This window comes from Chrysemys picta, chromosome 17 (assembly GCF_011386835.1).
Source record: "Chrysemys picta bellii isolate R12L10 chromosome 17, ASM1138683v2, whole genome shotgun sequence".
Lineage (NCBI taxonomy): Eukaryota > Metazoa > Chordata > Testudines > Emydidae > Chrysemys > Chrysemys picta.
In genome coordinates this window covers 11,405,110-11,427,932 of record NC_088807.1, presented here as the reverse complement: position 1 = coordinate 11,427,932, position 22,823 = coordinate 11,405,110, and the positions used below count along the sequence as shown (strand labels likewise).

Below are 22,823 nucleotides of genomic sequence, written 5' to 3'. Positions count from 1 at the left end.
ACCTACTCTTACCCACAGGGCTCAGTGAGAAATCTGGTCAATTTAAGTACCCACCCTTACTCACAGGGCTCAGGGCTCTATGGGTTTGTGGGATCTTTTCCCAGTGAAAGAGCCTTGCACAGCTGGGCTCTAAACATCTATTTATTAGTAATACACATGGAATATATATGCCAAGCAAGTCTATTATGCTTACCACTCCCAATATACATACAAATTTCACTGGATGGCCAGTCAGGATCCACTCATCTGCGGGTTCCCAGCACCCGTACATGTCATGGGGAATGATGTCTTGCAGCTTGTTGTTGTACTGCAGTCTGGAGTTGATTCCCAGTCTGGAGATTTGTTCTTCATTTACATAATACAGATAAAGCTAACTACCTTCTTCAAATTTACTATCCCATACCCTCAAATAACAAAAAAATTAACCAATTACACAGTGGCACCTATCTGTCCTCCTTCCTGCCCAAGTTTTTTACATTTTATCTTTCTTGCCCAAATTGTAACTTATTTGTGACCTTCTCTGTTTATACAGATGATCAGCATAAAAACGCTGACCAGAGCTTATCTTGCCATTTATTGAGTCTCCCTGTATCCTCCCTAATTTCCCAGCGCTTGGGTGTCTCTACTTTACAACCCTGGTGGTTATAACTCTTGTTAGGGGCATTGCTGAGGTGCGGTGCTTTATCAGCAGCAGAGCTTTCTTTTTTTTTTTTTTTAATTTTAGTGGTGAACTCCCTGAGTTTCACCCAAGGCTGGTTTAACATGGGAGGGGTTGATTAAGTCCCAGGCCTACAAAGTGACCATTGTTGTGAGACACTCTGGAGGTACTGAGAACAAAATATGAGAACAAAAATGAAATACCCAGTGAGAGCAAAACGGGGAGTTTAAGGCCCTGATTCAGAAGAGTTCTTAACTACATATTTCACTTTAAACACATGCTCCAATTCTACTGGATTGAATTAAACTTAAGCATGTACTTGAATTTAAGCATGTAGCTCAGTGCTGTCATGAATAGGAATGTTTTCTTGATTCAGCGCCTAGAGTTGCTGACAGCAGTGTCAAAATGGACTAAACCAGTCAAGGGTCACATGCGTCTGATGAAGTGGGTATTCACCCACGAAAGCTTATGCTCCAATACATCTGTTAGTCTTAAAGGTGCCACAGGACTCTCTGTGCACTTTTTACAGTCAAGGGTAGTGGAGAGTACAGAATGGTACGTGTATGGTATCTTAACCATACTATAAATATTTAATTATTATTATCTGAGTTAGGCTCACACCTGCAAAGTAGTGAGCACTCTGCTTTCAATCCAGCAAAGCACTTACACATGAGCCTTAACTTTAAACTTGAGTAGTACACTTTAGTCAATGGGACTGCTCCCATGCTTAACTGTAAGTAGGTGTTTAAGTGTCCTCTGGAGCAAGATAACAGTTCTCAGTGTCTTGGAGGTTGAGTTCTTAGTGACTTGCATGATATTCCAAAGAACACTGAAACTATCAACTTGAGGGTAACAAACTTGCTTTTTAAGAGCAAGGTGAAATTACCATGAAATGTGGTGTGTTCTTGTTAAGGACTGTATAAGTTATTTCAGAAGGAAGAAAAAAAGGTAACCTTTACTGACTGGCAGATTGCTCTCTTTCTCTGCATCTTGTGTTTGGTAAATTGGATAAGAAGATCCTTTGTGGTTCAAATGCAGAGCAGTACTGGAAAATTATCTTCTTTGCTTGATTAAATACCTTATATGTGTTTTCTATTTCAGGACATCCCAGGGGATTGGGTGATCATGAAACAGGTAAGAAATACTGTATACTAATCTAAACCTTTAGTAAGTTTTAACTCATTTTAACTCATGCCAAGTATAATATTTTTGTTTCATCATATTTTCATAAAAGGGCAATCCTAATGATACAAGTCTTCCCAGACTCACCTCCTCTGCAATATAACTGGTGTTATATATACCGAGGACAATTGGGTTGCACAGTCAGTGGAGAATTTATACATAAGCATTGAAGCCAAAGGGACTATTCATGTACTTAAATTTAGGCCTGTGCTAAAAGTTCTTCCTGAAATGAGGTTTCTCAGTCTACACACCCCTAAACTTTGGTTGGACAGGGAGTGCAACTGTATTTAAACAATACTGGAAAGTACATAGAAAAGCTATACTAAAAGGCAGTTATTTAGGCTGCAAAGTCAAGTGCTTGAAAGTTAGACAGTGCCAGATATACAGTTGTCAGTGCAACCTTAATTCTGTCCACTTTGGTATCCATCCTGTGCACTGAATGACACAGGGTTCCTATGGAAAAAATAGTATTTGATCATAATATTAAAGACTGTATCATAACACGTGAAAGCGATAGCCTCAAACAGCTCAATCTTTACAAAGCTTTACAAAGAAGTTTAACAGGTTTATATGTTTATTATAGTTTATAAGTCTCTGTATGGAAAAAAAAAATTTAAGAATGGGCTCTTCAATTCAGCAAAGAAACTATAACACAATCCAATGGCTGGAATGTGAAGCTAGAAAAATTCATACTGAAAAAAAAAAAAAGCATAAATTTTTACCAGTGAGGGTAATTAACCAAGAATAAAATAGAATATAACAAAATTGTTATTAAGCATTGGAACAATTTAGTAAGGGTCGTGAAGGGATTATCTATCACACACAATTGTTAAATCAAGATTGAGTCTTCTTTCTAAAAAGATGAGCTCTGGGAATTATTTTGTGGAAGTCAGACTAGATGATCATAATGGTCCCTTCTGGCCTTGGAATCTATGAACCTGTGTGTGCACAGGCGACTGCAAATCTGGTATTTCCTAACATTAAATGGCTTGATTTGGGCCCTTAAATAACATTCATTTAATGTAGAGTTTTTGTGCATATAACTTTCTAAGGTTGTTGTTTTAAAGAGAACAAGTTCAAGCAACTTCTGTGATGTGCAAGTGTAACAACTCCTCCATGATCAGCATGTTTCAATGCTGAATCTTCAGCACTGCAGCACAGAATATGACTGTTTGAGCTATTGGATTAACTCTGCTAGCTGGCAGCAGGAAAAGCCTGTTATGCCAGAGAGCCGAGTGGGTGGATGGGACCACTGGGGCCATGCGGTGAATTTGGTGTATTAGTGGAGTGTGAGCAAAACCTGTTGCCTTCCACTCATTCACTAACTGTGGTAGTTCCTACCTCATATGCTGCTTCCAGAGAGAATATGAAGCACTTGGGATATGTGCAGGTCAGGGTGGGTACTGGCCGGCCCAGCTCACTCCTCCCATAGTTAGAGCTGCTCTGGCAGCTCCCAGTATACCCAGCTTAGGGTGTGCTGCTGCTGAAGTGGCAGCAGCATGGTTTTGGCCTTAGAATATTTCTGTTTAGCATTTGTTTTGGGGTCCGGCAAAATGTTCCTGCAGAAGGAATGTGAGAGAAAAGGAAATGGTGATTTTTTAACAGTTTTGTTACATGTTTGAAATTTTAATAATAATAATATAACATGTCAAATATCAGGCTCAAGTAGAATTTATTTAGTTAAAGATTAACCCAGAACAATACAGAGTACAGAAAGGAAGGTTTTATACATTGCAACCAATCTGAAGACTGGGGCTTGATTCACTCCTAACTAAATCCCCAAAGCCCTTGTCTTATCATAGAATCATAGAATATCAGGGTTGGAAGGAACCTCAGGAGGTCATCTAGTCCAACCCCCTGCTCAAAGCAGGACCAATTCCTAACTAAATCATCCCAGCCAGGGCTTTGTCAAGCCGGGCCTTAAAAACCTCCAAGGGAGGAGACTCCACCACCTCCCTAGGTAACGCATTCCAGTGTTTCACCACCCTCCTAGTGAAATAGTTTTTCCTAATATCCAACCTGGACCTCCCCCACTGCAACTTGAGACCATTGCTTCTTGTTCTGTCATCTGCCACCACTGAGAACAGCCGAGCTCCATCCTCTTTGGAACCCCACTTCAGGTAGTTGAAGGCTGCTATCAAATCCCCCCTCATTCTTCTCTTCTGGAGACTAAACAATCCCAGTTCCCTCAGCCTCTCCTCATAAGTCATATGCTCCAGACCCCTAATCATTTTTGTTGCCCTCCGTTGGACTCTTTCCAATTTTTCCACATCCTTCTTGTAGTGTGGGGCCCAAAACTGGACACAGTATTCCAGATGAGGCCTCACCAATGTCGAATAAAGGGGAATGATCAAGTTCCTCGATCTGCTGGCAATGCCCCTACTTATACAGCCCAAAATGCTGTTAGCCTTCTTGGCAACAAGAGCACACTGTTGACTCATATCCAGCTTCTCATCCACTGTGACCCCTAGGTCCTTTTCTGCAGAACTGCTACCTAGCCATTTGGTCCCCAGTCTGTAGCAGTGCATGGGATTCTTCCGTCCTAAGTGCAGGACTCTGCACTTGTCCTTGTTGAACCTCATCAGGTTTTTTTTGGCCCAATCATCTAATTTGTCTAGGTCCCTCTGTATCCGATCCCTACCCTCTAGTGTATCTACCACGCCTCCTAGTTTAGTGTCATCTGCAAACTTGCTGAGAGTGCAGTCCACACCATCCTCCAGATCATTAATAAAGATATTAAACAAAACCGATCCCAGGACCGACCCTTGGGGCACTCCGCTTGAAACTCGCTGCCAACTAGACATGGAGCCATTGATCACTACCCATTGAGCCCGACGGTCTAGCCAGCTTTCTATCCACCTTACAGTCCATTCATCCAGCTCATACTTCTTTAACTTGGCGGCAAGAATACTGTGGGAGACCGTATCAAAAGCTTTGCTAAAGTCAAGGAATAACACATCCACTGCTTTCCCCTCATCCACAGAGCCAGTTATCTCATCATAGAAGGCAATTAGGTTAGTGAGGCACGACTTCCCCTTCGTGAATCCATGCTGACTGTTCCTGATCACTTTCCTCTCCTCTAAATGTTTCATAATTGATTCCTTGAGGACCTGCTCCATAATTTTTCCAGGGACTGAGGTGAGGCTGACTGGCCTGTAGTTCCCCGGATCCTCCTTCTTCCCTTTTTTAAAGATGGGCACTACATTAGCCTTTTTCCAGTCATCTGGGACCTCCCCCGATCGCCATGAGTTTTCAAAAATAATGGCTAATGGCTCTGCAATCTCACCCGCCAACTCCTTTAGCACTGTTCAGGACAAAAACTTCATTTTCCAAAATTGATCGAACTGTGAATTCTGTTCCAGATATCTCAATTTACCTAATCAGTAATCTAAAGACATCTGCAATTGAGCCATCTGTGACAGCAAGCAATTCTTATTGACCTATCAATCAATCAATAGGTTATTATGGTATCAGTCACAGAACAGTAGGCTCTCTTTTTACCTCTACACACAGTTACTACAGGTCAGTGGGGTCTGAGTAATGTATAACACACACTCCATTATTGATTACATATATTCCAATGTTTTGTCACCCACTAACATTTAATCTAACTCCACAGAACATTTTTAATAGGTGCAGAGCACTGAATTTGTAGATACAAAACACTTCTATGTATACACAAAGGATTTCTTTTAATATCTATCTATATGGCTATCCATCTAACTAGCTATACAAAAGAACTGCAGAGGTTTAATATCTACTAACAGTTTATATCTCAACAAAACCTGGGGGAAAGAAAAGGTGCATCCCTAATCCCAGGGTTATCCCCCTGCTGAATTTTAGGGGTAATGAAAAAAATGGAGATGTGAGAGCTTCTCAAAAAGGTAAATAATATTAATAATAATAATTAATCATTAATCATTAATAAATAATAAATAATATAATTAGGCAATCTAAACTTAAGAGTCCCTGCCAGATCCCTCTATAAATAATATTTTCTAGTATATATGTGCAAGGTGTAGAGGTTGCTGTGAAATCCACGAGACTGAAATTTCCCTGATTTTTTGGTCACTAAAATCTCAGCAATAATAACAGAAGAGGAGTAATCTTTTTTCTGCAGTAAGAGGCTGTACCTTCTGTCCTCATTCAAGGAAAACTTCCACTGATTGTCTCATATATACAATTGGAAATAAATCACTCAAAATCCAAAATCTTGGACAAGTTTCTGACCTCAGATACATAAGCTCAAATACATAGTTATTCCACTGACTGCAAGCCTTTGTTTCTGGATTCACAGAATTGTTACTGAGAGCTGATTCTGTCCCTTTGCCTCCATATATCAAAAACATGAACCACATAAAGTAAAGCGCCCAATTTTTCAGTGTTTGTTTCAGAAAAAAATATTGTGCATATAATTCTGTGGAAGTCAGTGGTTTTACTTTTTTTATACTTGTGTAACTCAGACCAGAATCTGACCTAAGGTTTTGTATTCTGAGTGCTTTTTTTCTGATTATGTATAGAATACTTTGGTAATATATTTAGCTAATCAATCTTTTTTTATTTCCCAATTAAAAAAAATAAAATATAAAATGTGTTCTTTTTCAGAGCCAAACACTCATGAAAACAGTAAGTTACCATTGAATTTTGAGTATTTACCCTCACAAGGCACAAAGGTTTAAATGGAAGATTCACTTGTTTTGAAATTCACTTATCCATACACACAGCCATGAGTCATGCCTGCTGCCTCCCCCACCCAGATTTCAAGCATGCCAGGATTCAAAAGCTCCTATTCAACTGCATGAGAAGGAAAGCAGGCCATGTAAAGACTAAGATTTTAGGTATTTAGGCACCTAAATACCATTGATTGCAGTGAGAGGTATGTGCCTAAATACCTTTATGAACCTGGGCCTAGATTAACAGATTCATACATTTTAAGGCCAAAGGGGACCATTAGATCATATAATCTCATGCCCTATATAACACAGGCCTTAGAATTTCACCCAGTTACCCCTGTATTGAGCCCATCAGCTTGTGTCTCGCCAAAGCATCTTCCAGATGATCAAGATGGTCCTTTCTGACCTTAAAGTCTATCAGAAAGGCATCTACTCTTGATCTGAAGACATCAAGAGATGATGAATCCACCACTTCCTTTGGGAAGTTGCTCCAGTAGTTAATCACCCTCATGTTAAGAAATGTGTGCCTTATTTCTAATTTGAATGTGTCTGGCTTTAAATTCCAGTAATTGGTGCTTGTTATGCCTTTCTCTGCTAGATTAAAGACCCCTTTGTTACAGCATGGCCTACTATATCTCTGTATAGTGACCAGTTTGTTGCTATGGGGGCCCAGTCTGTCAGTGAATGGGATGTGGGTGGTCATGGCTAGTGGTTGGAGCAGACATCAGGGCTAGTGCTTAGAGCTGGCATCAATAGCCAGGAATCTGAGCTAAGGGTCAGAGCCAAAGTCAGAGGCCAGGTGCCAGAGCCAAGTGTCATAGCTGGAGTCAGGAGTTAGGGGTCAGAGCCCTGGGTCAGAACTGGAAGGCAGGAGCAGGGCTGGGTCCAAGGCAGGGACAAGTCTGGAACAAGGCAAGGTCAAGGCTGAAAATGAGCAGGAGCTATCACAGCTGTAGGTGAATGCTTTGAGCAGCCACTGAACTGCTGCTGCTGGGCTTAAGAGCTTGTCAGCTAACCCTTCCAACGAATCAGGCAGTGTAGCCAATTAGGCTGCACTAATTAGGTTACTGAGAGACTGGTTCAGCCTCAGCTCTCATTTATAACCATAACCCCTTAGGGGCCCACAATACTGAGCCTGTGGATCATAGCCTTCCCAGTCCAACAAGTACTGGAGTCTTCCCCTAACTCACTGAGATCTGAGGATTTGGTGGGCCAAGAACTCCTCCTGTCCACAGAGTGTTACAGGTAGTAGTGGCAGGTTGGATTAGTTTGGGCGTGGGTTCTCAGTGTAGGGCTTTACAAGTGACATTTGAAAGATGGGATGGATCTTCAAGGACTCACTGAAGTCACTGCATTCACTTGTTCTGTAATCTTCAAGGAGCCCAGATACTGGAGACTAGTTAGGTGGATGGACGGCTCATCTTAAGGTTCTGGGCAGAGAGCCGCACCTTGTCCTCTATCGCCAGATGGGGGGCAGCCTCATGGTGTTTATAGGTTTCTTTGGTGGACTGCAAGTGTTCCACACACTCCTGGTTCACCCACTGTTGATGGGAGACTAAATCCATGGTGGCCCATAGTGGGGAACTCAGGGTAAATCTAGGTGGAAGTTGACATGAAAGCCATCATTTGCAAAGAATGGACTATGTTGGGTTGAGGTTTTATATGCAAATTCACTGTAGTACAGCAGGGGAAGGCAGTCATCCTACTGGTAGCTCAAAAAGCGACAAAGATATTGCTCCAAGGTTTGATTGACTCTCTATGTTTGCCAATTAGGGTGGGGTGATAGTTGAGGGACTTAATGCCAAGGAGTCTGAGAAATTCCCACCAGAACTGGGAGATGAACCGAGGACTCCAGTCCAATACAATGCCCATCAGAAACCCGTGGTGGCGGAAGGCATTTTCCAGGAAGAGCCAAGCCATCTTCCATGTGGCAGGAACTGTATGGCACCGGATGAAGTGTGCCATCTTTCTTAGGATATTTATGAAAAAACAGAATTACTGAGTATCCCTGGGAGTATGGCAGTTTTACAATGAAGTCCATTGATATCACAGTCCAAGTCTGTGGAGGCATGCGGAGAGGCTGCAGGACACCTAAGGGCTTTGATCTTGGGTTTCTGGAACAGTTGCAGGACCGTATATAATCCTTGATGTAAACTCAAAGGCCTGTCCACCAGAAACTCCTTGAGATCAGATTCTGGGTCTTGAATTGATCAAAATAGTCCACAAGCAGCAAATTGTGGCATAGTTTCAATACCTGAAGCCTATGTTGTCCCCCCGGAATATAAAGACAACCCTTGTGATAAAGGAGGCCATTCGGTAGTAAGAACTCAGAGTCAGGTCACATACCCAGATCATTCAGAGTCGGGCAGATCTGGATCATAAATACATGATTCAGGAGCAGGGAACAGATGGAGGATGTCAGAGTGCTGTTGATCGTCTGATTGACAAAGTTGGATGCCTTGAGCATGGTGGCAGAGAGCTCTTTGCTAAGTTCAAGAAATTTGTCTCTGTGGGATAGGGCATCTGCCTTCCTGTTTCTTGTCCTGGGTGATAGGTTACAACAAAATCAAAGCAAGCAAAGAAGAGGGACCAGAGTCATCAATAAGTCTTCCATAAGTATTCTGGGTTCTTATGGTCATCAAGCCTTGGACCAGGAATCAGGCTCCTTCTAGGAGGCAGTACAACACCTTGAAAGCCACCTTGTTAACTAGTTGCTCTTCATCCCAAATAGCATAACTTTTGCCAACTGGGGTTAGCTTCTGAGAATAAAAAGCACAGAGGTGGACTTGGTTGCAGTGGTGCACATGTTGAGATAGTGCTGCACCTAAACCAAAGTTTGAGGCATTGGTTTCAATGATAAACAGTTTGGTGGGATGTGTGTGGATCAGGATAGGAGCAAGCTGAATGCCCTCTTCAGTCAAAGACTGACTGCTCTTCCAGGTACCAGACGAACCTTTGCAGAAGCTCTGTAATGGGTGCAACCAACCTAGAGACTCTTTAATAAATTGTCTGTAGAAAGTGGGGAACCCCAGGAATAGCTGCACCCCACCTACATCCTTGGTTGTTGCTCTGTTGGACATTGTTGCCACCTTACATGGATCCATAGTGAATCCCTCGGATGAGATGATATAATCCAAAGAATTGCATGGGTGTCCTTATTGAACTTGCATTTCTGGAGTTTCTCCAAGACAGTGTGCAGGTGATTATTGTGGAGGTCCTGATTTTCAGAGAAAATGAGGCTGTCTTCCAGGTAAAGGATGACAAATTGGTCCAGTATATCCCTAAATATGTCATTTATGAAATGCTGAAAGGGTGCCAGGGCCCTGGATATTCCAAATGGCATCATCAAAGTGTCTTGTTGCCCTGCAGTATAGGAATAGGCCCAATGCCCTGCATCAATTCTTCTTCATGTCAGGGAGGCAGGTCTGGACCTGATCAACTTGCATGGGTTTGGGTGATGAAGAAGGAACTGGTGATGTGGGGGCTTGGCCCAGCAGGGATGGCAGGAGCTGGGAGGACCACCTTTTTTTCTTGGTGGTGTTTGGTCTGCTGGGCATTGATCTTGATGCATAGGTGGACTAAGGCATCCAGGTTGGACGGGGAGTCCACCCATGCCAGTTCATCTTTAATATCATCATTTAGGCCAAACTGGAAATTATAGTGCTGGATGACCTTCTTCCACTTGGTGTCTACTACCAAGCATCAGAACTCCTCTGTACATTTAGCAACTGGTCAGCTTTCCTGATGCAACACCTGAAGTACAGCTTTAGCTGTAGGCTCGTGATTGGGTCATTGACAATCACCACCATAGCTAAAACAAAGTCCTCAAATTGTCCCAGAAGTGGGCTTGCTTTTTCCAGGAGTGGAGAAGCCCAAACCAGGGCCTCCCTTGTAAACACCGTTGGCAATCCATCCCACGTTGCCTTCATCAGCAGGGTACAATTGTGGTCATAGCAGAAATGGGAGCTGATGCTGCTTTAGGAACCCGCAAAATTTCTGCAATCTCCATTGATCTTATCAGGCAGGGGAAGCTTGGACTCACAGGGAGTGGGGTTTGGACCTGAAGATGGCATGGCTTGAGCTTGCAGGACAGCATTCTGTGCCAGCAAGGTCTGTAGGGCTCCCATTATCTCCATCAGAAAGTTATTGGCCTTTGTAGAATCCATGCTCGCCGTATCGGCTGTAGTTGCCTTATTGTTTGTGCTGAGGCTGCTCAAACTGTCAGTGACTGGGACATGGGCAGTCATGATTTAGTTGGGAATTGGTCCTGCTTTGAGCTGGGGGTTGGACTAGATGACCTCCTGAGGTCTCTTCCAACCCTGATATTCTATGAATCTATGATTCTATGCCCAGCAGGTGTCATCCCTAGTGGTTAGAGCAAGCGTAGTAGCCTGGAATTGGAGCCAGGGTCAGAACCAGAGTCAGATATCAGGAGCTAGAGCCAAGGGTCACAGCTGTAGTTAAAAGCCAGGAGTCATAGCCGAGGACCAGAATCAGGTCACCTGGAGCAAGGCAAGGTTGGAGCAGGACTGGGAAAAAAGTAGTTGCAGGAACTATTTCAGCCATCAGTGAATGACTCTGAATTTCTGCTGATGCTTAAGAGCTGGTCTGCTGACCCTTCTGACCAATCAGGCAGTGTAGCTGCCCACTACAGGCCAGCTTCACTTGTTAGGTTGCCTGGAGACTAGCTCTGCTGCAGGTCCTTTTTCCTGATACATTTTCTTGGTCCCAAAGGGTCACAAGCCAACTGGCTCTGGGCAGTGTCTAGCTGCTGTTTGTAGTTCTGGGTCTCGTAAGGCGTTGTCCCAGAATCAGACCTCTTGTCTGATTCCTTTCCTTGAGTGGAGGGACTTCACATTCCAACTGTCCTAGGTCCCAAACCTCCCAGGTGATTGCCCCAACCACTGGGCTCTAGAATCACTCTCCTTGCTGCAGCGACTATTCAAATATTTCATATGAAGTCAAACCGGTTAATGAGGAGAGACTGAGAGAAGAGTTTCCCACATAATACCCTGTAGCCCAGTGGTTCAGGCACTTGCCTGGGAGGTGGAAGGCATGTGATTAAATCCTTGCTCGAAATCCCTGTACCACATCTTAAATGAGTGTGCTGACTGCTCTTGCATTTTGTGTGTGGGGTGTGATCTGGTAGGTGTGCTCCCAGGCAATCTCTGAGAATGATCACCCGCTCAGGCCCGACAGGTAAGATATGCTGGGGGGACACCTAGCTCAAGCTTCCTGTTGTGGCTGAGGTTTGAACTAGGTGCAGGGTATCAAGTGTTAGGCTACTTTGCACCAGCCCACTGGCAGAAATTTAGACATCTATAGAATTAGGCACAGAGGCGTCATTTCAGAAAAAAAAAATTGGGGGAGGAGGGCAAAGTTGTGTTAGCATAAAGAACATTATATGTGATGATATTATATCTTGGAAAGTCTGGGGAGGGGAAAAAGTGGAAGACAGACTGGAGCATATTGACCTGCAAAGTCTGGGTGGGGGCAAACCAAAGTCTCGCGGGGAGTGTGCAACTGCCCCTTTTACCCCATAGCAAATGACCCCCTGGTTAGACAGCACCTGAATAGAAGTTTTGAGGACCAAAATCTTGGACCTAGGTGTCTAAAGTGGCAGTTAGGCGCCTAACTCCCATTGTGGACCTAGCCACTGGGCTTGTTTTTTAACCTCTTTGGGGACAACATGACAGCAAAGAAGAACCACAGGAATAGGCAAAGGGAATTTCTTAACCACAGGCCACTTTACTCTTAAATGCAGCCTTAGAGTTACAGATCTTTGAAAAACAACAAACACCTGAAATGCTGATGTCAGCAGGGTCCTCACTACCTCAGGAGTCCTTGAGCTTGGACAGTGTCCCTCGGGGTGTTCAGGTACTTCCTGCCTTCACTTTCTCCAGCATTCCTCTTTTAAAACAGCCTCTGCACCTTTTTTTTGCCTCTGTGCTTTCACTGGAGAGTTGCCAGGGTCCATCCCCAATAAGTTTCTGGGCAGAGTCATTTAAAGTCAATGGGCTTGCTACTAGCAGAACCATTGTTTCACTGAAACAAAGCCCCTCAACCCTAATGTCTGCTGATTGCTCTGTCACAGCTTTCCATGTATAGTGTGTCCACTATGTGTTAAATCTCTGCTACAAAAGGGATACTCTAATCCACAATGAGAGATACAATCAGAAGTGCCCTTCACAAAACAAAATGGACTTCATCAGTGGTACTTTCCCCCCGCCCCCTCCATGAAAATATGCCAATTTTTTGAAACTAAAACTGTTCATGAAACAAGTTTAGATTCAAAGACTCTCCAGACTAAAAAAAATTGAAAAACGCTTTCAAAGTTGTCACAACATTCTGACATTTTCAAAACAAAATATTCCAGTTGAAATGAGTTTTCCTTTCAAAATGTGAGGTAAATACACTGAAAAAGGGGTTAAAAAGAAGAAAAGGTCAAAATTGAAATGAAACATTTCAAAATTATTGAAACAAAATGTTTCAGTTGGCATGAACTGAATTTTTTGGTTTCTTTTTGGCTATTTAGTTTGTAAATATTTTCAAAATTTTGGCTTTTTATCTCCAGTTGAGGTGGAGAAAATGTCAAACTCTTGGGCTAGATTCAGTAATCATCACTGGGAAATGTCCTAGTTTCAGTGCAGCCACCTACTACAAAGAACTGCAAAGGAATATGCTAGTTTAGGGGGTCTCTGTGACAGATACGATGTGGTGCAGCTGGCTCTAAGCCCCCTTCAGAATTATCCAGCACAGGGGTTATGCTGCCCCAGAGCAGTTGGAGTCACAGCTGGGGCACTCCTATGATTTAGCTATTCTCAGATAGTGCAACCATGCATAAGAAGTGTTACAGTCAGGGTGCAAGTGAAAGCAGCACTCAAGGCTGTTCTAATCTGCTGAAGGGACTGAACCAGCAGCCCTGGAATAGGTGGGGGTGTGAGCGAGTTTACAACCTTCTATTCCTGTGTCATCCTCAGCATTGCTGCAACCTAAAGTAATAAAGTTCATACGGTTTAGGGTAATTCAAAATACTAAGTAAACTTAAGGGCCTGAGTTATGTTTGTGAGTGAGGCACAGTTTTAAAGCCTGATGTTGTTTGCGTACAGACTTAAACCTAACATGACGTAGTAGGGGTGATATTTTAAAAGGCACAAGAAGGAGACAGTCACCCAACTTCCCATGACTTTCAATGGGAGTTGGGCACCTACCTGCTCCTCGTGCCTATGAAAATCTCCCCCTAATTGTTATTAAATGTAATTTCCGTCAATTAATGTGGTTAGTGAATATTTGTGTCAGCATGTTGGGTGATTAGAGACTTGATTTTGTATTTTCATTCATTCCTTTGTATCAGATAATTTTGTAACATCATCTTTAGATGATTTAGTCTGATTAAAGATTTGCTAATTTTTGCAGGACCACTCCTGGAGCCATATGGTAAGTGTGCTTACTTCTGAAAATCTGAGACCAACTCTACAATCAGAGGGTATTGATGTTCCTGTTCCTTGAGAAATGTTTTCAGTCTTTATCTTTTGGTACAATGTGTCTAACAAAGTTACAAACCTCTATACAGAGAAGATATATTTTAAGGTTCCATTTCCTGAGATGCAGTATGTGCTTAGCTCCCACTGTTTTCAATGAGAGATGTGGGTAACCCACACATCACAGTGCCTATTTTTCATCAGTTTCATTCACACTTTAATTGTAGAAAAAAGAAATATTTTAATTTCCATTCTGAACTCTTCCCTTCCATGATTACAGTGGGAGCATTTAAAAATTCATTCTAGTTTTAACAATATACCCTATACTTAAATTAAGGAATATTGCCAAATCTTGAAGAAGTTAGGGAAGTTAAAACTTATAGATTTTCTGGTAAACGATAGTTGTCAAAAACTAGGCAAGGGGAGGGAAAGGATGTTTTTGTTTGTTTTTGTTTGTTTGTTTATTTAATGCCTATTATATTTTACCTATATAAGAAGATTCCAGAATTTTCACTCTACTTGTGTGTCACTCTGAAACCCAGATTATTTGTTGAGTCAGTATGAAATGATATGAACAAGTACAATCATCACTGGGATCACAGTCTGTTTCCATCCAATTTTTAAGTTCTCAGCTTTGAATTACACCTGTGTGACATATTTTCCGCTAGTTCATATACCTAAGCTCTTAGCAACTATGATAAAAATACTTAACATTTTTATGGGATGTTATGTGTTCAAATCACTGTACAAACATTAACTAATTAAACTGCAGAGTCCTCCCATAATATAGGTGGACAAGTATTATCATCCACATTATGCAAAGAAAAACACAAACAGAACCAAAAAGAAAAAGAAAAAGAAAAAAGAAAAAAGCTTTTGCAGACCTACTCCATAGGGGGAACAGAAAGAGGCATTCATTTCTTTAAATTTACACCTCCATAACAGAGACTAAAAGTGTTACCCAGAGATTTATTTTCTTTACTCATGTGTCTGGGCTGTTATACTAGCTCTGGGACTACTCACAGAATAGAAATTGTGCCCCATCATTAGTGATGTGACTATGTAACCTCAGGATCAGAAAATTGAAAATACCATATGCCCATTGCTACTGGGAGGAGAGGTGTCCATGGGACAATATCTCCATGAAGATGTGATCTGTACTACGAAAAAGTTTTAGAACCACTGATTAATAAAAAATATTGATAGTTATATTAAACAGGATATAAGTGTACACAGGGTATGAATCTTCTTACTTCAGGGAAAAATCCAACTGCTCACAGATAATGCTGGGAAGAAGATTGCCTTATGTGCATGTGTATTCCACTTTTGCCTCCTGCAGGGTTTCTTTCTTACACCTTCCACTGAAGCAACTGGTGCTGGCCACAGGATGGATCCCTGGTCTGATCCAGTCTAGCAATCCTTGGGTTTCTATCAAATGCTAATGATAGATTTTTTAAATGAAACAGGGATATTATATCCATGGTGAGATGAAGGTCATCAATCATACATAAAAGCACTCTCTGTCTGCTGTTCCACTGTCTGAAGTTATAGGGATTGAGTGAGCACATGATATCAAGTTGTTACTGAAGTATATCACACACCACTTCTCAACCATCTGTTAAAATACTGGGTTGCAGACTGTGTGATAAATAGCAAGTTTATTTAGTTTCAAGAAATGGTTTCTGAAGCAGTGGCCTTACAACCATCTGTTTGAAGGTCTAACTCACATGTGGTTGGTCACAGCTCCCTCCAGTGTATCTCAGTTAATGACACTGGACAGAACTGCACCAGAGACAGCTGTAAGGTTTGAAACATGAAGCTGGATCTGAATTTCTTTGCTGCCCCATTTCTCTGTAATTGACCACACTAAAACCTCAGATCTGCATCTCCTCCTTCCTACTCCTACCTGAGGTTTTGGGGCTTTGAGTTTCTGATCCATATTTTGTGACTGGGACCCATTGCTATATGAAATAAATCTACAAACAAAAACATCACTGGCTAGCCTGGAGCAAGCAGTTAGCTGTTATCCATCTCTTCCAGACTTAACTCAGGCTGGCTGTATCAGAGCTACTGTTGTATACATAGGGCACGAGACCCATCCCTAATTAATATATCCCCACCTAGGGAGGGGATCACATAAAATGATTGATCTCCATTTTGTACTGTCTTCTACAAACAAGCTCTGCTTCTTTCTGGGGAGGGATGAGAGAAAAGATAGGTAGAAGGGAGACACATATTAAATGCTACGGTGTTTTCTGTCCAGTCTGCATCTCACAAATTAGTAAGGTAATTTTGTTATTTATTCAGTGGTTTGTGGAGTATTGACACAGCTGATAAGTGATGTTCACAACACTGATTTTCTTGTAAGTTTCCTCTCTTGATTTTCACAGTTAACACTAACATTTCAACTATGTACCATATTTAAAATGTAGGCATAAAACACAAAGGACCATACTTTTAAATGTAATTAGTGGTTGCAAATCTATCATTTGTCCTGGAATCCAAGCTGGAGCAGTTCAGGGTGTTCTCAAATTCCTACCCACCCAGCTCCATTGGTTGGTGTGGAGAAGTGAGAGTCTGAATGGCCCTGGTTAGAAATGGATTTGGGTGTATGTAGGAGGGTTTTAGCTGAGAACACTTACATACTGTGTCCATTTTTGAGAAAAAGAAAACTTCTGTTCAAAATAACCCTGTGTGCCTCTCCACTGATTTCCTAGGGTTCATTTGTGCTTAACCAAGGGAGGATTTGACATCTTTCTTGAAAGCTTAAATATTCATCTTTTTCAGAAAAAAAAGTCAGGAAAAAATGCTAAGTATTGATGGATTGTCTGGTGGTTTCATAAAAATAAAAATAAAATAAAATGAAATTAATTAACTAATTAAATAAAAAGATAAGAGAGAGTCTATATAATGGAAAAAATGTCTTGAACTTTGTCTTCTCCCTTCCTCCCCCCTCAGCTCAGAAATATCTTTTACTGACTAGGGATCACATTTTTTAATACTTTTTTTTATACTTACCATTGATTTTGCATCTGTAACTTCAGAGAGCCTGGACTGGACTGATTTTCAAAACTGCAGAGCACTTCTCCAAATTAACTCAACGGGGTGTACTGGTTCTCTGGACATGGAAAATCAGTGGCCACTATTGAAAATTTAATTCTAGATGTGCAATAGCCACACAGAGGTTACATGTGACTCTGAATAGAACTTTTCATTTTACTTAGTTTTATTACTCTGGTTAATTTTTTCTACAAAACATTTTTTACATTTTTCTCACATTCCATTCTCTTCTTCATCTTTCCCCTTTAATCTTTTTATCTATGTGCCATGTTCCCTTTCTCTCCATCTCTGTTTTAGTCCTATCATTTCTCATCCTAAACGATAAGGTAATAATGAATGAAGTATAAAATTCTTGATCTATATCTACCAATATCTCCAACCCCAGATCAGATCACTGGTGCACTTTCTCCTGTGTCATGCCTCAAACACTTTCCTTAAGTTTGGATTTCACAGTACTGCAGCGCAAATTACATCAAGTTAAATTTGGTCTTTGAAGTTCTCACACCTCTAATTAACTGCTCAGTATTAGTATTCACATTCCACAGAACAGTGATGTTAATCACTTTCAGCTGAATTTTGTATCATGTCTGCTTTGACTCTAATATTTGTTCTTGTTCCATGGTGATCTCCAGGAGAAAATAAGTAAGCTAGAGTTGTTTTGTAAAGAATTTCACTCATGCAGAAGCAGGCACTGTCCTGAAAACAGGAACCATCGAGGTATTAATTTCACTGGCCTTAAAAAAAATGTAGTTGATTCAGATAGCTCTCTGTTTAAATGTGTGGAAGAAAATCCCCCAGAAACCAGAAAGAGAATTAATATATCTAACTATTTTTTCTTACTCGACCGAGCACTCAAAAAATACCTGTGTGGACACTATGGCAGAGGGGGCAGCTCGGGGTAGTCACTCAAGTTTTATGCTGCCTGTCCCCCTGGGTTCGTACTTTGGGATAGCGCAAGCCACCGCCTGGACCACTGTAGCCACACCACTGTTTTAGGCACTAGTAGCTAGCTCAAATGAGCTGCTTTGTGTACATCCACCCAAACTAGGAATCGCATCTCCCAGCTACTATGTAGACAGATCATGTGTGTCACAAAGAAAGTACAGCAGAGCTGGGAATCTGTCCATTACATTAAATGGGGATGCTACAGCACATATTGCATACTGAAAGACTTGTATTGTTTTGAAACACATTTTATTTCTATGTTTTTTCAGACAAGCTTTGGAAACAGAACAGGAGGTTCTTTGATTTTTGAGTTTAGCATTAATCAGATTGAGCACAAATTACCTGTAAATTCTTGGTTTTATTATAGTGTCTTCAGCGGACTGAGAATTCAATCCATTATCAATAAGATGTCAGTGGTGATCGGTGGCTGGGAAAATGGCATTTATAAACATGTGGCAGTGGGGTGTGGGCTGGGTCTCCAGCTTTGTGAGAGTACGTGGCCTTGATTTTATTTAGATATGGAACGCAAGACTCTGATCTGTTACTGAATCTGGGTGATGGATAAGGGGTAGTGTGTACCAGAGGGGATGAATGAGAAAACTGGCAGCTGATGATCCCGGAGGTATGCAGGGACAGCTCCTTCAGTAAAGTGAAGTAATACCTGTTCACCCAATTTGTAATTCAAATCACACTGTTCTATTACAGACTATCTCAGGAGGGAAAATGGTAAATTCTCTTTGATTTCTCAGTAGCTACTATAATTCACAAAAATGTCTTTAACTAAAAACTGACATTTCTTCATTTCATTGTCTTTTTTCAATCCAAGAAGTGTCCATTATTCAGCCGATTTCTTTTAAACATAATTACATAACTCTGGATAACTTTCTCTCACAGGAAGTTAGTTCTTTGCTCTAGAATATTTGTATTTATTTTCTCTCTGGTCTAAAAGTGAAGAACTGATTTTAAGTATCACTATACAGTATGGATATTCAATAATGCCATATCTCCTTTTCAATTATTTTTATCTTGCTTATTTTTCAGGATATGGCATGTTTTAGTAATTGGGAAAATCATTTTGAGAAGATCAAAATTATATCTATTTTAAATGTTGTACATATAATTATCAGAAAAGTGGTAGCTGATGATTGGGGAGGTCTGTAGGGACAGTTTGTACACTATCAGGGTTGGAAGGGACCTCAGGAGATCATCTAGTCCAACCCTCTGCTCAAAGCAGGACCAATCCCCAGATTTTTACCCCCGATCCCTAAATGGCCCCCTCAAGAATTGAACTCATGACCCTGGGTTTAAACAAGCCAATGAGCTATCCCTCCCCCCAAAGAGAAAATGCCCAATGCAGGGCTCAGACACACAACCTTGAAATTAAGCGTCTCATGCTTTACCAACTGAGTTAGCCAGGCTGTTCCTTCAGTGAGAAAAGGTGACACCAGTTAACACACTTTCTAACTGAAATCCCACTGTTCTTTTGCAGAGCAACTCAGGAATGAAAAAGGTAAGTTCCCTTTTATTTCTCAACTGCTGCTATCCATGAGAAACATGTTCTTCTATGAAAAGAGATATTTCTTCTTTTCCAGAATCCAAGGAGAGTTCATTACCCAGTAGATTTCTCTTTTTAACCCACAACAGAATTATTGAGGATTTTCCCTTATAGCAAGTTGAGTCATTACCCTAGTGTATTTGTACTTATTGTCTATAAAGTCTAAAAATGAAGTACTGATTTTAAGTATCACTGTGCAGTGGACAGAGAGAAGGTTGGTGGGTGAAGTAATATATTTTATTGGATGAACTTCTCTTGGTGGGAGAGACAAGCTTTCGAGTTTACACAAAGCACTTCATCAGATCTGCATAAGCTTGAAAGCTTGTCTCTGCCTTCAAAACAATTTGGTCCAATAAAAGATATTACCTCCCCCACATTGTCTCTCTAATATCCTGGGACCAACACACTTACAACATCCCTGCATACAACACTGTGTAGTATAGGCATTCAATAATGCCAGGCCCCCTCGTCCGTTAATTTTACCTTTGTGTATATGCAGAAGCTAGCATAAGAGTTATATGCTGTTTTGTTTTTTCCTTTTGTGTTATTTTTTCATGATATGATCTCTATTGTAAATTGGGGAAATCCTCTTGAGAAGATCAAAATAATATGTATTTTAAATGTTGTACACTGCTGTGAAAATAGTCCCAGTTTTTATTTAAGAAATAAAAGTCAACACTGTGTTTCATATTCTACGATACACTGCCATTTCTTCAGGAGTCTCTGAATGTAGAAATTCCCCTCCCTCCAAAAAAAGGACTTGAGATAAGCAGCAGGGGATTCCCCTTAACCTGGTGAATGGTTGATCTCTCACATCTGCAAATATGTCAACGGGAGAGACAGGTTCTCTGGCCACAGGAGGTCTCAAATTACTCTCTGAAAATGACTGGTCACTATTGAAAAATTATGTCCTAGGTAGGCAAACATAGAGGGAAACTCAGCTTAGGCTTGGCAAAGACCTTTCCATTTAAGTAAGCTTTGATAATTCTGTAAATGTTTTTGCAAAAGCCTTTTTATACCATTGTTTCTCACATTACAATATTTTCTTCATCATTTCCCTTTAATTAATGTGCCACAGTCTCTCTCTCCATGTTTCTGGTTTAAACTTCTCATAAAAAAGGAATGAAGTGTAAACATCTGGATGGAATCCATTTTCAGTGTTACCTTCTCAGTTTTATAATGTTTATGTATTTTAATATAACTCCCTTCCATCTCAGGTTGAATCATTGGTTCCCTTTGTCCTGTGTTATGCCTCAAACACTTGCCTTAGGGTTGGCCTACACTTAAAAGGCCGCAGCGGTAGAGCTGCACTACTGAAACGGGCCCTTGTCGTTCCTTAAATACTTGCCTTAATGCTGGATTTCCTAGTGCTGCCTGGAAAGTTACATCAAGTTAAATTTGGCTTTAAACTTCTCACACCTGACTATTAACTGCTCAGTAACAGTATTCACACACGCCACAAAAGAGTGTCATTAGTCACTTTCAGTTGAATTTTTTAATATGGCTGATTGATTCTAAGGGTATGTCTACACTACGAAATTAGTTCGAATTTATAGAAGCCGGTTTTATAGAAATCGGTTGTATACAGCCGATTGTGTGTGTCCCCACATAAAATTCTCTAAGTGCTCTAGTCGGCGGACCGCGTCCACAGTACCGAGGCTAGCGTCGACTTCCGGAGCATTGCACTATGGGTAGCTATCCCACAGCTATCCCACAGTTCCCGCAGTCTCCGCCGCCCATTGGAATTCTGGGTTGAGATCCCAATGCCCGGATGATGCAAAACAGTGTCGCGGGAGGTTCTGGGTACATGTCGTCAGGCCCCTCCCCCTCCGTCACAGCAACGGCAGACAATAGATTCGCGCCTTTTTACCTGGGTTACCTGTGCAGACAACATACCACGGCAAGCCTGGAGCCCGCTCAGCTCACCGTCACCATATGTCATCTGGGTGCCGGCAGATGTGGGACTGCATTGCTACACAGCAGCAGCAGCTAACGGCCTTTTGGCGGTAGACGGTGCAGTAGACTGGTAGCCTTCATCAGCGATCTGGGTGCTGGCAGCTGTGGGGCTGGCAGCCATGGGGCTGCATTGCACCAGCCCCTTGCCTTTTGGCAGTAGATGGTGTATTACGACTGGTAACCGTCCTATTACAAGTTGGATCATCGCACATTAGCAGAATCTTCCCTGAGCAGCAGATTGTGTAATAGGCCTGAAGGCCATTGTAATACACTAACTACCAAGCGCCCAGTATTTGCTGCCAAGCACCCAGAAAGATGCTGAGGGCTATCAGTCACGCTGCACCATCGTCTTAAGATGTAAAAAATAGATTTGCTCTGTATTCATTTGCTTCTCCCTCCCTCTGTGAAATCAACGGCCTGCCAAATGCAGGGTTTTCAGTTTAATCTTTGGGGGGACCATTCTGTGTGACAGTTGTTTGTGTTTCTCCCTGATGCACAGCCACCATTCTTGATTTTAATTCCCTGTACCTGTACGACATGTCGTCACTCGGCCCGCCCTCCCTCCCGCCCTCCCTCCTTCCCCTGGTCCGTCAGATACTAGTTTCGTGCCTTTTTTCAGACCAGGCGCCATAGCTAGCACTGGGATCATGGAGCCCGCTCAGATCACCGCGGCAATTATGAGCACTATGAACACCACGCGCATTGTCCTGGAGTATATGAAGAGCCAGGACATGCCAAGGCGAAACTCAGACCAGCCGAGGAGGCGATTGCAGCACGGCGAAGAGAGTGATGAGGAAATTGACATGGACATAGACCTCTCACAAGGCACAGGCCCCAGCAATGTGGAAATCATGGTGTCACTGGGGCAGGTTCATGGCGTGGAACGCCGATTCTGGGCCCGGGAAACAAGCACAGACTGGTGGGACCGCATCGTGCTGCAGGTGTGGGACGATTCCCAGTGGCTGCGAAACTTTCGCATACGTAAGGGCACTTTCATGGAAATTTGTGACTTGCTTTCCCCTGCCCTGAAATGCCAGGATACCAGGATGAGAGCAGCCCTCACAGTTGAGAAGCGAGTGGCGATAGCCCTGTGGAAGCTTGCAACGCCAGACAGCTACCGGTCAGTCGGGAATCAATTTGGAGTGGGCAAATCTACGGTGGGGGCTGCTGTGATCCAAGTTGCCAGGGCAATGAAAGATCTGGTGATATCAAGGGTAGTGACTCTGGGCAATGTGCAGACAATAGTGGATGGTTTTGCTGAAATGGGATTCCCAAACTGGTGGGGCCATAGACGGAACCCATATCCCTATCTT

At 42.0% G+C, this 22,823-nt stretch overlaps 1 protein-coding gene across 3 annotated transcripts in view; it reads left to right on the top strand.

Moving 5' to 3' along the window:
- Positions 1 to 22,823, top strand: part of LOC135976326 (E3 ubiquitin-protein ligase TRIM39-like) — a 90,892-nt gene that overhangs the window by 47,723 nt on the left and 20,346 nt on the right. For all 3 annotated transcript variants that reach the window (XM_065571461.1, XM_065571460.1, XM_065571462.1), the window contains 4 exons: positions 1,760 to 1,792; positions 6,446 to 6,466; positions 13,930 to 13,950; positions 19,489 to 19,509. In XM_065571461.1, coding sequence (XP_065427533.1) covers positions 1,760 to 1,792; positions 6,446 to 6,466; positions 13,930 to 13,950; positions 19,489 to 19,509 — 96 coding nt within the window. The remainder of the gene's footprint in view (positions 1 to 1,759; positions 1,793 to 6,445; positions 6,467 to 13,929; positions 13,951 to 19,488; positions 19,510 to 22,823) is intronic.